Source organism: Grampus griseus (assembly GCF_964374135.1).
Source record: "Grampus griseus genome assembly, chromosome: 2".
NCBI lineage: Eukaryota > Metazoa > Chordata > Mammalia > Artiodactyla > Delphinidae > Grampus > Grampus griseus.
Window position 1 is genome coordinate 139,458,826 of NC_139018.1, and position 14,059 is coordinate 139,472,884.

Sequence of the window (14,059 nt, forward strand, 5' to 3'; positions counted from 1 at the left end):
CCACACAGCTAGCAGGTGGTGGAGCCGGGATTCAAACCAAGTTTATATCCCATTCAGGGCTTTATGTCTCTATGATAAGTGCGTTCTCATACACTATTCCTACAACTGGAAGTAGGCAGCTAAACGACTCACTCAAGCTCACGCAGTGAATTGAGAAGCCAGGCCCCATGACTCCCACCCCACAGAGCTTCCTGCCCTCAAGCCTGGAGTAGGTGTGGAGCTCCATGCATGTTGACAGGGGAACAGCAGAAGTGTTCATTCATTCATTCATGAACAGTCACTTATTTAACTGACAGCTAAAGTGGGTCAGGCACCGTGCTAGGCACAGCAAAATAGCAGCAAAAAATAGTGAAAAGAATAGAATTTGACATCACAAACACTATGACGTCAGGTGATAAGTGCCATGAGAAACAGGAAAGGGCAGGGAAGTCCTCTGACAGCAACATTTGTGCAGAGACTCTCCTGAAGTGAGCGAGTGAGAAAGACCTGAAGACAGGCAGAGGGGTTGGCCAGGGCCAGGGCCTGGCACAGCCTGGAGTCTGAGGCCTTTCTGGGGCCACAGGAGCCAAGAGCAGCTCATCAGGTCTGGGCTGGAGCTGGGAGTGGGTGACCTGATAGGAAAGGGTTGTAACCCTGAGCACTGCGGCTCAGGGAGAGGCCTGAAAGGATGGCCCACTGCGGGCCACCAACCTGTGCCAGGCACAGCACGATGCCAGGTAGCATCACTGTATCACTTGCCTGTTTGGCACAGACCTTGGATCCAGGGATTTCCTTCCAATCTTGTAACATCATCGTGCACAATAAACAGCTGGTGGGTTGGTTGGCACTTCATAGGGCCCAGGTAGGCCCCAGTTGGTGGAGAAGAGGCAGGTAGAGGCTGGGAAACTCAGCAAAAAACGAGAAGGAATATCAGCAGAAAACACCCCAGAGTGCACAGTCCAGCATCTGAATGGGAGCCACCTCCTCATGGACCAGCTGTACCTCCCAGACACACAAAAGAAGTTCCAGAAAAGCTGGCTTAGCAATTAGCAGTTCAAATCCTAGCTTGCCTCAGTTAGATAAGCACTTTCCTAGCAAGAAAGGATTACCTTCCAGGCTGTGCATATTGCCATCTTTGGCATGCAGCGACCTCAGGCCTGCCAGCCAGAGTAAGATTCGTGTAGCCTGCGGCCAGCTGGGGAGCCACTGGGAGGCTTGGAGAGGGGTCAAGGGAACGGTGCCCAGTGCCAAGGACTCAGAACTGGGAGGCTGGAGGAAAGCTTCAGTGCCAGGCTGCCCAGGGCAAAGACGGTGATCTTCTGCGGTGGGCGTGCCCTGGGCTTGTGTCTCTTGGCCTCCAGTTTCACTTGCAGCTTGGAAGGGTCTAGGGGTGGGGTACGAGGAGGCTCCTTGCCCCTCCCACCTCAGGGCCCCAGCGGGAAGGGGCACACTGACTCACCAAGCCACAGTTGCCATCAACAGGGCCCCACGCAGGCCAGCAGAGGAGCTAACTGCAGCAGCTGCAGGTGTGACAACCTCCTGGGTTCTCCTCTCTGTTACCACAGGAGAGGTAGGGCCTAGTGGCAGAAGCATCATGGACCACCAGTAACACCCCCAAGCGCCCATCTGGTACCTCCACTTGTCGGTGCCTGAGACAGGCCTGTTGGTAAGTATTTTGAATATCACCTGAGCCTGGGGAGTCAGTGGATCCCAGTCTTTGAAAAATTCACCTGGCTCCCTCTCCTCAGCTGCCGCTAAGGTGCTCAGTCCCTCTGAGGAAGCTTGGGTCGCACTGGGGTGAGGCCCTCACTTCATCCGGCGACTAGCACCACGCCCGCCTCGCATTCGCTTGTACCATGGCCTCCATCTCGGAGCTCACCTGCATCTACTCGGCCCTCATCCTGCACAACTATGAGGTGATGGTCACGGAGGATCAATGCCCTCATTAAACAGCTGCTGTAAATGCTGACCTTTTCTGGCCAGGATTGTTTGCAAAGGCTCTGGCCAATGTCGACATCGGGTGCCTCATCTGCAAGGAAGGGGCTGGTGGGCCTGCCTGTCAGCTGGGGTGGCACCAGCAGGAGGTCCTGCCACCTCCACCACTGCTGCCCCAGCTGAGAAGACAGTGGCAGTGAAGAAAGAAGAGTCTGAGGAGTCTGATGATGACATGGGCTTTGGGCTTTTTGACTGAACCTCTTTTGTAACATGTTCAATAGCTGAACTCTTAAAATAATAAATGAATATTTACCTGTACCTCCTTTCTGTCATTTCAGCTGTGCCTTTATCCCATGGGTTTGTAAAGGGCATTCATCATCACCAATACAGAAAATAACCCCCAACCTGCCCTCTTGAAAGTGTGGTCCAATCCTAGGTGGGAGGGGAGGGCACCCCTATACCCAAGCACTCTCAGGCCAGGCTGATATCAGAGCTGGAAAAAAATGTAAGGTTTGCTCTTGAGAAAGCCTAAAGATCCCATTTCTCACAGGAAGCGTGGAGTCCCTATAGGAACCCAACCCTCGGCCAGGCCTGCTTGGCCAGAGGCCCTCACCCCCGTCCTGGCCAAATGCTGACTCCTCCCACTATGTCTTTGGGACTTCTCCGTTTCCCCCTGACTCTGGGGGAAGGGAATTCCAGGCTCTGTCCCCCACCCTTCCGGTCCTACCAATCCCAAGCTCGCTCTTCTATGTCTTCAACCTCCTCACTGTAAGGGAAGCTTCACTGTCCAGAGATTCCACCACTTCCCCTACAGCTTTATCCACCAGCGGCCTATAGATATGGGCCACTGGTGGGGCCAGGCCAGTATCCACTGTCCCCATCATCCCTCTGCAGCCCCACCTTTGAGGTCTTCTGCCAGGACTTGAGCACCGCAGACATCCATCTCTCCTTCCCAGCACCACCAAACCTCTCCCAGCTAATTGCATCTACTTCAGCTCCCATTTCCTCTGCAAAAATCCCAATGATGACAGCAGCCAGTGTTTATGGAGTCCTTTGTGGTCTTCATCAATTCTCAGTTAACCCTCAAACAGCCCCCTAAGGCAGGAGTTATTGGTACCCTTTTATGGATGTGGTCACTGACCTTCCGAAGGCTCTGTACGTCACAGAGCTAGCTTGTGACGCACACTCTTATACAACCACCTTGTGGGTGAGACCCACCCCACCACTAGGCTAGAGCCACCCCTTCCAAGTTCCCTCATTTCGCTGCCTCACTTAGAGGGCTTGGGGTGGAGGGGCAGTGGCAAGACCAAGAAAGGTCATCTCTTCTAAGTCCCACCCCTTGGCCTCTCAGCAGGGGCCCTTCCCACTCAAAGTCCTCCATCGACTTAAAGTTGCTCCTCTGTCTAGACTCTCATCTCCCTTTCTCTGCCCACAGGCTGAGTCCTCTTGGCCACATCGCTCGCCCACATGGCTTCAACCACCATCTCTCTGGGCTGGACGTTCATTTCCTCTCTGCCCACTCCCAGGTTCCCAGCTGGCTGGTGGACATCTGCCCCAGATACTCTCAGGCAACGCCAGTGTCACATGTCCACATCCAAACTCTGGTCTTTCTCCCTCGCTGGTCCTCTGGTCATGTGGGCTCCACTGTCATCAACTTTGCCTTTCTCCTCTCCCTCATCCTCCACAGGCCATCACCTGGTCCCTCTCTATAGGCTGTTCCCAATGCCATTATCCAGGTTCTTTCCCCAAATGCTGACTGAGCACGGGGCCCTGGAGAGCATAAGCTACAAGTTGCTGTTAGAATGAGTTACCATTTGTCTCAAGTATTCACTCATTCAATAGTTATTTATTGAGAAGTACATACCAGGCACTGGTCATAGCAGCTGGGACACAGCACTGAACAGGAGAGACAAATCCCTGCCTTTGAGGGGCGTACGTCCTAGTGGGGGAGATAAAAACTACAACTCAAACACACAGGACATCAGAGTGCCATGGAAAATGGAGAGGCAGAGCAAGGATGGGGTGGTCTGGGAGGCCTCTCCCTCTACAGAGGATGGCAGGATTGTAGTGGGCTGTCAACCAAGGTCAAATGGAACAGAACTCTTTGAGGAAAGTACACTCAGTTTCAGTAATAAAAATCCAGGGGCTTTGTTTCTTAATCTTTTAAATTGGAAACACTTGTTGCTTCCAGGGATGGGGGTGGGTGCTCCGTGGTTTGGGGGAACAGGGTGAGAGTCTGGCTGAACAGCCTTTTGTCACCTTAAATTTTGAACCACGTGAATTTCCTTTTCAAAACATTAATTCATTGAAATAGGAAAGAACTTGGACAGTCTTCTGGAAAAGATTAATCATTTCCATGGAGCTACTGCCTTATAGGAGGCCTGTTTGTCTATCTGCCAACTGCTGCCAGACATCGCAGATGTAGCATCCTCCAGTGCTCCCTAGTGGGCAACATCTTAACCATGAGATCAGCCATTTGTCCACCTGCAGGCACTGGCCACGTGTACACACAGGTATGTGGACACCAGGCTCACGATGACCACAAGGAGATGGGTAGGGCAGGAGACTCGGGAAGCTGAAGACCAGGATATTTGCTAGGAGCCGACACCCCCACCCCACCCCAGGTGACTCCCCTACCTCACTGGCTCTTGTCATGGCCATCACACTCTCTCTTGACCTTTATCGTCAGGCACTGATCACAGCTGTATCCTATTTGGAAACCCATGGTCCACACTAAGGATTTAATCCCCTACTAAAGACTGGTCCACCAGACAGGACTTGGCCAGCAGCCTGGTTTCAGCCATACTTCCCTGGTTTCTTTCCTGGTGAAGCTGGGGCCCGAGAGGTCTTCCCTAGGTTGGCTCCATGGAGGTGGAGGTGGTGGGGAGGAAAGGCTGGCTCTGTAAGTGGCAGAGGCCTGAATAACAGGGACTTGAGAACACTCAAGATAGCTGACTTAATCCTTAATGTGACAAGCACAGGGCCATGATCTGTGCAGAAAGGTGGGTACACATGGACTGAATGTTTGTGTCCTCTCCCAAATTCATATGTTGACATCCAATCCCCAATGTGATGGTATTTGGAGATGGGGCCTTTGAGAGGTAATTAGGTTTGGATGAGGTCACAGGGGTGGAGACCCCATGGTGGGATTGGCACCCTTATAAGGGGATGAAGAGCCCAGAGCTTTCTCTTCATTATTTCCGGACAGAGCAAGAATATGGCCCTCTGTGAAACAGGAAGTAGGCCCACACTAGGCACCAAATCTGCTGGCACCTTGATCTTGACCAGCCTGCAGAACTGTGAGAAATGTTTGTTATTTAAGCCACCCAGTCTATGGTATTTTTGTTCTAGCAGCTTGAAGACAGGCTGTTTGGAGCACAGACAGCAGAGCATGATGGGGTCAGCTGGGGTTGGGAAATGGGTTACTGTCCTTTAAATATTCCATAAAACACAAAGTCACTGACTCTAGCCTCCACAAATTCAGGCTGCCAGTCAGATGCAACCTGAGCACTCAGAGATGCACAGCAGAGACAGCTGCAGGAGGCAGGGCCTCACTGCTCGCAACCTTCAGTGCCCAGAACTGAGCCTAGCATCCACCAGGCACTGAGAAATTGCAGAATGGAGGAATATTAGATTTTTGTCAGTGGCAGTGAACACTGAAAACCCAGTATTCTGTACCACTTCAGGAAATCCTCATTGTAAACCATCCAGGGCCAAGGGCTCCCAAATTCAAACCTGGTCCCTATTTTCATTAACCAACATCTCTCAGCAGCAGTATTTGTATCCCTCTCCAAAAAAAGGCCAATGAGGATTTCCTCTTATTTTTCAAAAACGTTTATGGCTTTGCTGATAACAAGCAAGAAAGGTACCTGGATTTGCAGGCAACCTCAAGTAGTTAATGAACAATTACTGTGGCTCATCCAAAGGGATCAAGTGTTCCAAACAAAAGACCAGGCTCAAGTTTTATGTCATTTTTAGAAGCAGTATGAGGGATGATGTTGCGATGCCCACTGCTGGAGTCTCTAGGACCGGTCAGTGGCTTTTGGGAATCACTGGTTTCTGGCAGGCAAAACATTCAAAGACTATTCCAGGAAATCCAGAACATGTGGCAGCAATGCGATAAGCCATGAAACAAACTCAAGAAAAACAACTTGATATGTATACGTATAACTGATTCACTTTGCTGCACACCTGAAACTCACACAACATTGTAAATCAACTCTACACCAATAAAAAGTTTAAAAAAAGAAAAAAGAAAACTGACTTGGTTCTAGCTCTGTGACCCTGGACACAACACTAAACACTTTGGGCTTCTGCTTCCTAACCAGTTCAATGGAGGCATGTGGAGGACCCCCCAGCTCACACTCTTTGATGCTCTCACTGGCTACCAAGCCAGTTTTTAATCACAGTTTCTGAGAAGCTACCTATACTTTTTGAGGTTTCCTTATCCATAAGAAAGAAAATAATATTGGGAGAAGCCATTTGAGCAGTGAAAAAAAATGAACTGTGGATTTAGGCAAACAGACAGTCTCAATTCTTAGCCCTTGTGACCTAAAGCAGGTTACTTGACCTCTCTGAGTCTTACTTTCTTGACTTGCAAAATGGAGATGATAGTGTCTGTTGTAAGGATTGTGGAAGGATCTCGCTCATGCCACCTTACAGGAGGTGCAAAATAAATATCGTTTTCCTTCTTTGTTCCCTATATCACTTTCAGCAAATGTGAGAGGGATGTGAATATACTGAAATGTCTGTTAAAAATAAAAATTAAACTCTTTAAAAGAATATCAGAGGTTTTAACATCAGACAGATATATAAACCTACATTTCCCTCTTCCAACATAAGAGGGCCTACATTCTGATCAACACTGCCCATCTCTGAGGTTATCAGAGATGTTCCAAAAGACTGAGGTTAAGAGGCTACAGGGAGCAAAAGGCACCAAGCACAGGAAGCATTATTCAAAGTGGGAAAAGATGTGGTCCTGACCATGGTCCTGCCGGGCACCATCTCAGATGGGCTCTGCGACAGCATCAGGAGGCCTGAGGAAACAGTTTGAGCCACTGGCCGGCAGGCACGGAAAGTCCCCACGCCGGGAGACTTTACCATGATGGTGCGGCGAGCTCCCTAATCTCAAGGCAGCTCAACATCATACCCGAGACCTGGCCCCAAGGCAGCACAGGAGTAAGAGGCACTACTTCAAGGAGCAGCTTCAGCTCTTAAGTTAACCATAGGAAGAAAGGCTCTTACCGAATGTAAACATTTACAGGTTTCCACAGCTAGCTCTAGGGGACTGTCATCTGAGGGGAACAGGGCGTGCCCAGAGTGAGCACAGGCAGGGACCCCTCGCACACTGGGGAGAAGATGCTGCACTGCCACCGGTTTCAGCCAGCAGGATGCCCGTGTCCCCAGCCTTCCCCTGTGCCAGGTCCAGAACACATGACCCCAGCTCAGGCTCTCATGCTCCAGAAGCTGGTGTAGACAGCAGCAGGTTTCCTGTACAAAGAAGACTCATCATTCATAACACAGCAACTGACCCGTCTGCTACTCGGAAGGAGAATGTATTTTAAACCTGGAAGAGTCATAATTCTTAGATGTTCCACATGTTGTCAGCTTTGCTTTCTACAGACACAGGGCCCCTCCCCTTTGAGGGGGACCCCTCTGGCTGTGGGGGGTGCCCTCCCTATTGGCAGAAATGTGGGGGGCAGGCAAACAACAGGCTTATGATTTGGATCGTGTCCTGCACATAAACACCTGGGAGAGCAGGGCCAGGACTGTGGCAGTGGGGAGTGTATGCTGCAGGAGGTGGTGATGAGACAGCGTGGCTATACAAAAGGATTCTGGGTGTGCCAACTCTAGTAGAGTCAGTAGGCAACTCTGGATCTCATAACATCCTGCCCTTGTTTGCCACTCACCACATCCCCACATCTAGAGGGTCAGCCTTTTTCTAGCTATGGCACCTCACCAGGAAAGTCAATGCTACAGGACCTCAGGGAGCCTCGTGGTGCTAAAGTTGAAGACTCACGTCAGAGAACATCCTCGTGGTGGGGTTCTGGGAGCAGGGGGGCCTCTCACTACAGTCTGCAATCCCTGGGAGTGGCTGCACGTGGCAGGTAAAGGGGGCGAGTGGCTTGGGCACCTGACCCCTACTGAGGAAGCCAGGGCCCCTCACATCTGCAGTGGCTGTGTGTACAAGAGACAGGCAAGGCCGCACATGTGAGAAGCAAGCACACAGGCTGCCAGTGGACATAGGACTCCTTCCCACTTCGGGACAGCAGGGGCCACGGCCCGAGGCAGGACTCCTCTAGGGCGCAGAGCGGGCTTTGCTGCAGAACTGGCTCAGCTTTGCTGGTTCCAAGGACTCAGTTCAGCCATCTTCCACTCTCAGACAAACTGGGACAGGTTTGGGACTTTGATGTTGAGATCACCAATGTTGATATTCCGAGGCATCTCCGGCAGGTTGATGTTTTTCACAGCGGACACGGCCCGGGCGGGCGCTGCTGAAAGGCCACCCTGGGGAGACGAGAAGGTGGGTATGAGAGAAACCCTCAGTGTCATCTGCTTAAGGCTTAAATAAAAACAAGTGAAAGAGGGCTAGAAAATGTCCAAACCGAGCACATGCAATGCACATTTTGATTTTTCCCTCCTTATGCCTCAAAGGTGGCCAACACAACAATCTTTAGGTTAGTAGGTTCTATAGTACAGGGACCCAATCTGCACTCCTAAAGGTGGGTTGTGTCTTATGCAGTTTTATAGCCCCCGTGCCAACAGTGCCTGGCACACAGTAGGTGTTCAGTAGATGCCTGTTGAAATAACCAAGGAAGTTTAACCAAGTCATGTTCAGCAACAGGTTTATGAAACAAAATTAAACAAAACCCTCTCCTCAAGAGACTGAAGACTCTTACAGAGGAGTGCAGTCACAGGGAAATTCTTAAAGGGAAAAGGAATGTCACAGCTTAGGACAACCGCTTGCCAACTAATACCATGGAATGGACAAGAGCTGGCTTTGGAAATGTCATGTGGCCACAAGACGGGAAGAAGGACACGTAGGAGGTGGAATGTACCCACAGACACAGAAGGTCTGGGAGCAACAGAGAGGAAAGGTGCCTGCGGTCAGCCCTCACTCTCCAGGCTCGGCCCCGGTGTGCGGAGAGGGGGAGAAGTCGACGAGGATGTTCTCAAAACCATTTCGTCCTTCTTGACTACTTTTCAAGATCCTGACTCCAATTCCACCCTCGCCCAGCAAGTCTCCATTGCTTCTAGTTTCCAAACCCCTTGCCTCTGACTCACTTACTATTCCTGGAAGCTTCCCAGCCTACATTTCTAAGAGAACTATAGTTGCCACAATAGCTGTGGTCTGGAAAAGCTTCTTCAGCAGGACTGCCAGTCCTCACAGGAAGCATTCCTGGTTTCGCAAGATCAAGTTCCGTTACACAAAGCAATGAAGCTCTTTAAGACACTCAGATAATTGAAGAGGTAATTTGTTCTGCTTGTTCTGCCACGTGTGAAGGTGTATGCCTGTAACCTCTACTCCCTGGTAAGGCTGATGAAGGTGACGGAGAGACCTCAGGGGAAAAGGATGGAAATTTACTGTGAGCATTTGTATCAAACTCAGCACTATGTGGGGGTGGACCTGGGGTATGCTATTTTCAAACTCAGCCCAAACTCTACTGTAGCTTTTTATAAGGCTAACTGGAAATAAGGAAATTGGCAACTCTGAGGTCTGAAACCACGAGAAGTGCCTGCTGGGAGACCACTCATAGGCACACAAACTTAAGAAACCACACTGGAATCAGAGAAGGGGATTCTGGGTCCCTCCAGGGAACACGTGGCTTTGAAGGAGGAATTAGAAACCACAAACATTGGCCATAACCTCCCAAGCCAGAAGCTGTTTGCCTTCCCGTGCCACCTGGCTTTTACATTCACACTTTTAGCCTTTTTCTTACCTTTTTAATCTTCATGGCTGGCCTTCAAACCAATGAGTTTCGACAGACTCAAGGAAGAAAGAGGATGAGTAGAAAACCCTGCTAAGGATCCACAGCAACCCAAACCCACACATTAGCCATTCCTCCTTCTGCCCACGTCTTCTCTAACCAGCCAGGGCAAAATTACAGCTGCATCTCACCTCAGATTTCTCCAGCCTGTTCTGAGCTTCAATCTGAGCCACAATTTCATTCATGTTTGTTTCCAACACCATCCCACCCATCACCACCTCCTGAAGAATGTAGTGCACCTGAAGGGGAAACAAAAATAAGAAGGGTTAGAGCCCTTTGTGGGAGTGACAGTGTGGACCCAAAGGAAACCTTGTGGGCTTTCTTGTAGCAGCAGGGTGGTCATACTTGACACTGGCACCTGATTCACAACAAATGTCTCAGAGACCACAGGGGATTCCCCCCCACATCCCGGCATATCAAGACACAAATCTCTTTCAAAAGCAGTGCAGAAGGGCCTGGCTACACACAAGGTGGTGGCTGAGAGCACAGGCTTCATTTGAAGTTAGACTGTGTTTAAATTTCAGCTCTGCTCTTTGTTATTAGCTGGGTGACCTTGGGCAAATCATCCTTTCAGTGCTTCAGCTTCCTTCCAGGATTGTGGTGAGAGCTGAAGGAGACAACCTGTGTGAAGCACCTACCCGGTGCCTCGCACACATTGGGTTCTAAAAAAATAATGATGCCTTTCATTACTAGTGTTATCATCATAAACACCGACTGGCATTAAGTCAGTCCAGCTATGACAGAACAATTCCTGTCCACGCACATTTCCATGTGAAATATGTTATCCCCCAGGCTTCATAAGATCCTCCAGTCTGTGCTCTGCTGGAGGCAAAACAGGCCCGTTTCTTGGCACCCGTCCTCATCCCATATCTTCCAGCTTTAGATAAGAAACCATGTTCAGGGTGAATACTTTTTTGGTCATGAGGCTCACACGTGGGCCTTCCATCTAGCTAGTACTTCTCCCAACAAAGCTGAGTCTCAGACTGCTGTGACAGCCGACTATTGCGCTGACTAAACCACTCTATCCCACAGTGGCAGGAAAGCTGCCATGGGAAGCCCCAGGTGGGTCAAGGTGCCCACTGGGGTATGTAAGGGGTGGTACTTCATATTTCAAATCAAGTCCTATCGACATGGCCTTCAAAGCACTTTCAATTAAGTTGGAAAGAGAGCAAGTACCACTTTGTATTGTTAACCAATTGCCAGATTAGTGGGATAGTCCTACAGGAGGTCAGAGAAGGAAGAGAGCAGTGGCTAGAGAGACCAGAGCCAGTTTCACCGAGACAGTGAGAGAACTGAAGCTGGGTCCGCCATCAGAGAAGCAGGGAGGAGGATTTCAGGTGAAAGGCACTGGAGGAAGCAATTCAGCTGGTGTATGGTCTGAGGAGCACCTGGGTCTGGCTAGAAGGTCAGGTTTATGCAAAAGAGAGGCTGAGGATGATGCTGAGAAGGTAGTTTGGGTCTAAGGCAAGGTCTCTCAACTTGGGCACTATTGCCATCTGGGGCTGGAGGGTTTTCTATTGTGGGGAGCTGTCCCGTGCATCGCAGCATGTTTAGCAGTATCCCTGGCTCTGCGCACTAGATTCCAGTAGCACTCCTTCACCTGTGACAACAAAAACGTCTCCACACATGATCAAATATCTCTGGGGGAAAAAACTGTCTTCAGCTGAGACCCTATTGGCGTAAAGTCCAGACTAAACTATGGAGGATTTGAGGGCCAATATACTCCACAGGCTATGGACAGTCAAGAAAAAAGACATCTCTGCAAGTTTGTGCACGTGTATTTTTGACACATGAAGTTTTCTGACACATCAGTTCTCCATATTTTGCCCATAGTAAGTGAGGGAAATACACTAACAGATGTAACTAGGGTATTTCTTCTGACCTCGAGGAGGGAGTGTAATAAAGCATACATTCAAATACAAATAAAATATGTTTGCTTACATTAATTAAGCCTTATTAACCACTTTTATGTCTACATATACACTCACATGAGGTGTTTTAAAATTTTACACAATATGAACTATTTCATTATCTATATGCAATGGCAATTTAATAGTGAAACTCTCATATACAGATAATTTACAAAATGTTAAACAAGACTGGTCTTAAAATTATGCCCTGGGGGACTACACTGTTTATACTTCCCCATCAAGAAATAGGCTTCCAAAAATAGTATTGTGTTTCCTTAAAAAATTAAAAATAGAATTACCATATTACTTCTGGGTTTATACCCAAAAGAATTGAAAAGAAGGATTCAAAGAGATATTTTTATACCTATCTTCATAGCAGCATTATTCACAATAGCCAAAAGTAGGAAGCAACCCAAGTGTCCATCAATGGATGAACAGATAAACAAAATGTGGAATATACATGCGATGGAATATTATTCAGAAAATTCTGAAACATGCTACAACATGGATGAACCTTGAGGATATTATGCTAAGTGAAATAAGCCAGACATAAAAGGACAAATATAGTATAATTCCATTTATATAAGGTACCTAGTAGTCAAAATCATAGAGGCAGAAAGTAGAACGGTGGTTGCCAGGGACTGAGGGGAGGAGGGAACGGAGAGTGCTGTTTAATGGGTATAGAGTTTCAGTTTTGCAAGATGAAGAGCTCTGGAGATGGGCTGCACAAAAATGTGAACACATTTAACACTACTGAACAGTACATTTAAAAATGAAGACAGTAAACTTTGTTATGTAAATGTTACCACAATTTTAAAAAATAGGTCTCTATACCAGTACTCCTAGTATTTATTCCCTTTGTTTAATGAACCCCTTTTTCATGGGGGAAGTAGTACTTGTTGAGCATCTACTATGTGCTGAGCACTTTATACGTAACTTATTTTAATTTTATAACATCCATCTGAGGTAAAACGATACATGGAAAAGTCAATAAACTATCCCAATGTCACATATTTAGTAGCAGAACTGATCACTGAATCTAGGTCTGTCTGACTCCAGAGCTCATGTTCTACCCTTTCCACCATACTCCCTCCTCAAAATCCCAAACTAAGTCTTCCACCCTCTTCATCTGAACAGGGTGTGTCAAAGGTCTAGTAGAAAGTCTTCCATGCTTTATCCCCAAGGCCTAGAACAATGCCCAGTGTGGAGTAGGCATGTTGAATGAATAAAAGGTTGTTTTTTTTTTTTTTTGCTGTACGCGGGCCTCTCACTGTTGTGGCCTCTCCCGTTGCAGAGCACAGGCTCTGGATGCGCAGGCTCAGCAGCCATGGCTCACGGGCCTAGCCATTCCGTGGCATGTGGGATCTTCCTGGACCGGGGCACAAACCCGCATCCCCTGCATCAGCAGGCGGACTCTCAACCACTGCGCCACCAGGGAAGCCCAATAAAAGGCTTTTCATAAGTCTGAAAAGCATCTTCAGTGAAGCATCTTCCGTGGGCTTCAGGTGCTTAAAAGATGGATGACAGTGTGGTGGTGGAGGCTTTATGGAGAAGGTGTAGTAAAAGGCCTAACAGAGGATATCATGGGGACCAGCAGTTGGTTAATAGATAATGTCAGTTAAGACTTTTGATTTGAACACTGCATCATGAAGTCATAATTTTTAAATGCTATTCAAAATGTGTTTCAAGTGCAAAAAAGGAGAAATAAATAAAAATGCAAACTCCATTTTCAACAAAATTAGAAGATAACCACAGGGCTTCCCTGGTGGCACAGTGGTTAAGAATCCGCCTGCCAATGCAGGGGACACGGGTTCGAGCTCTGGTCCGGGAAGATCCCACATGCCGAGGAGCAACTAAGCCCATGTGCCACAACTACTTAGCCTGCGCTCTAGAGCCCGCATGCCACAACTGCTGAAGCCCATGCGCCTAGAACCTGTGCTCTGCAACAAGAGAAGCCACGACAATGAGAAGTCCGCACACTACAACGAAGAGTAGCCCCCGCTCGCCGCAACTAGAGAAAGCTTGCGCACAGCAACAAAGATCCAACACAGCCAAAAATTAAAAAATAAATAAATACATTAAAAAAAAAAGGAGATAACCACAATCCCAGGCACCAATAGGTGTAAAAGCTGTCAAAAGCAGGGAGCTCAAGCAAGGGCTCTTTTCCTTTTGAGAAGAAGAAAGGATGCTACTGAGAGAGGACACGGGAGCTGGAGAGCTCAGGAAGATCTGCAAAAATATACTTTT

The 14,059-nt window shown here is 48.5% G+C and overlaps 1 protein-coding gene and 1 pseudogene across 2 annotated transcripts in view; one reads left to right on the forward strand and one right to left on the reverse strand.

Annotated features, from left to right (window-relative positions):
- The first annotated feature begins 1,823 nt into the window (after positions 1-1,823).
- LOC309818949 (large ribosomal subunit protein P1-like) lies at positions 1,824-2,170 on the forward strand (annotated as a pseudogene). The gene has a single exon. The product of its transcript is annotated as a large ribosomal subunit protein P1-like (transcript).
- A 3,168-nt stretch (positions 2,171-5,338) lies between these two features.
- The window catches only part of AP3S2 (adaptor related protein complex 3 subunit sigma 2), a 60,165-nt gene continuing 51,444 nt past the window's right edge, over positions 5,339-14,059 (reverse strand). Inside the window, exons 5-6 of the mRNA XM_082647163.1 lie at positions 10,034-10,141; positions 5,339-8,421 (exon numbers count right to left, since the gene is read on the reverse strand). Of these exons, the coding sequence (XP_082503289.1) occupies positions 8,293-8,421; positions 10,034-10,141 (237 nt within the window). The 3' untranslated portion in view covers positions 5,339-8,292. The remainder of the gene's footprint in view (positions 8,422-10,033; positions 10,142-14,059) is intronic.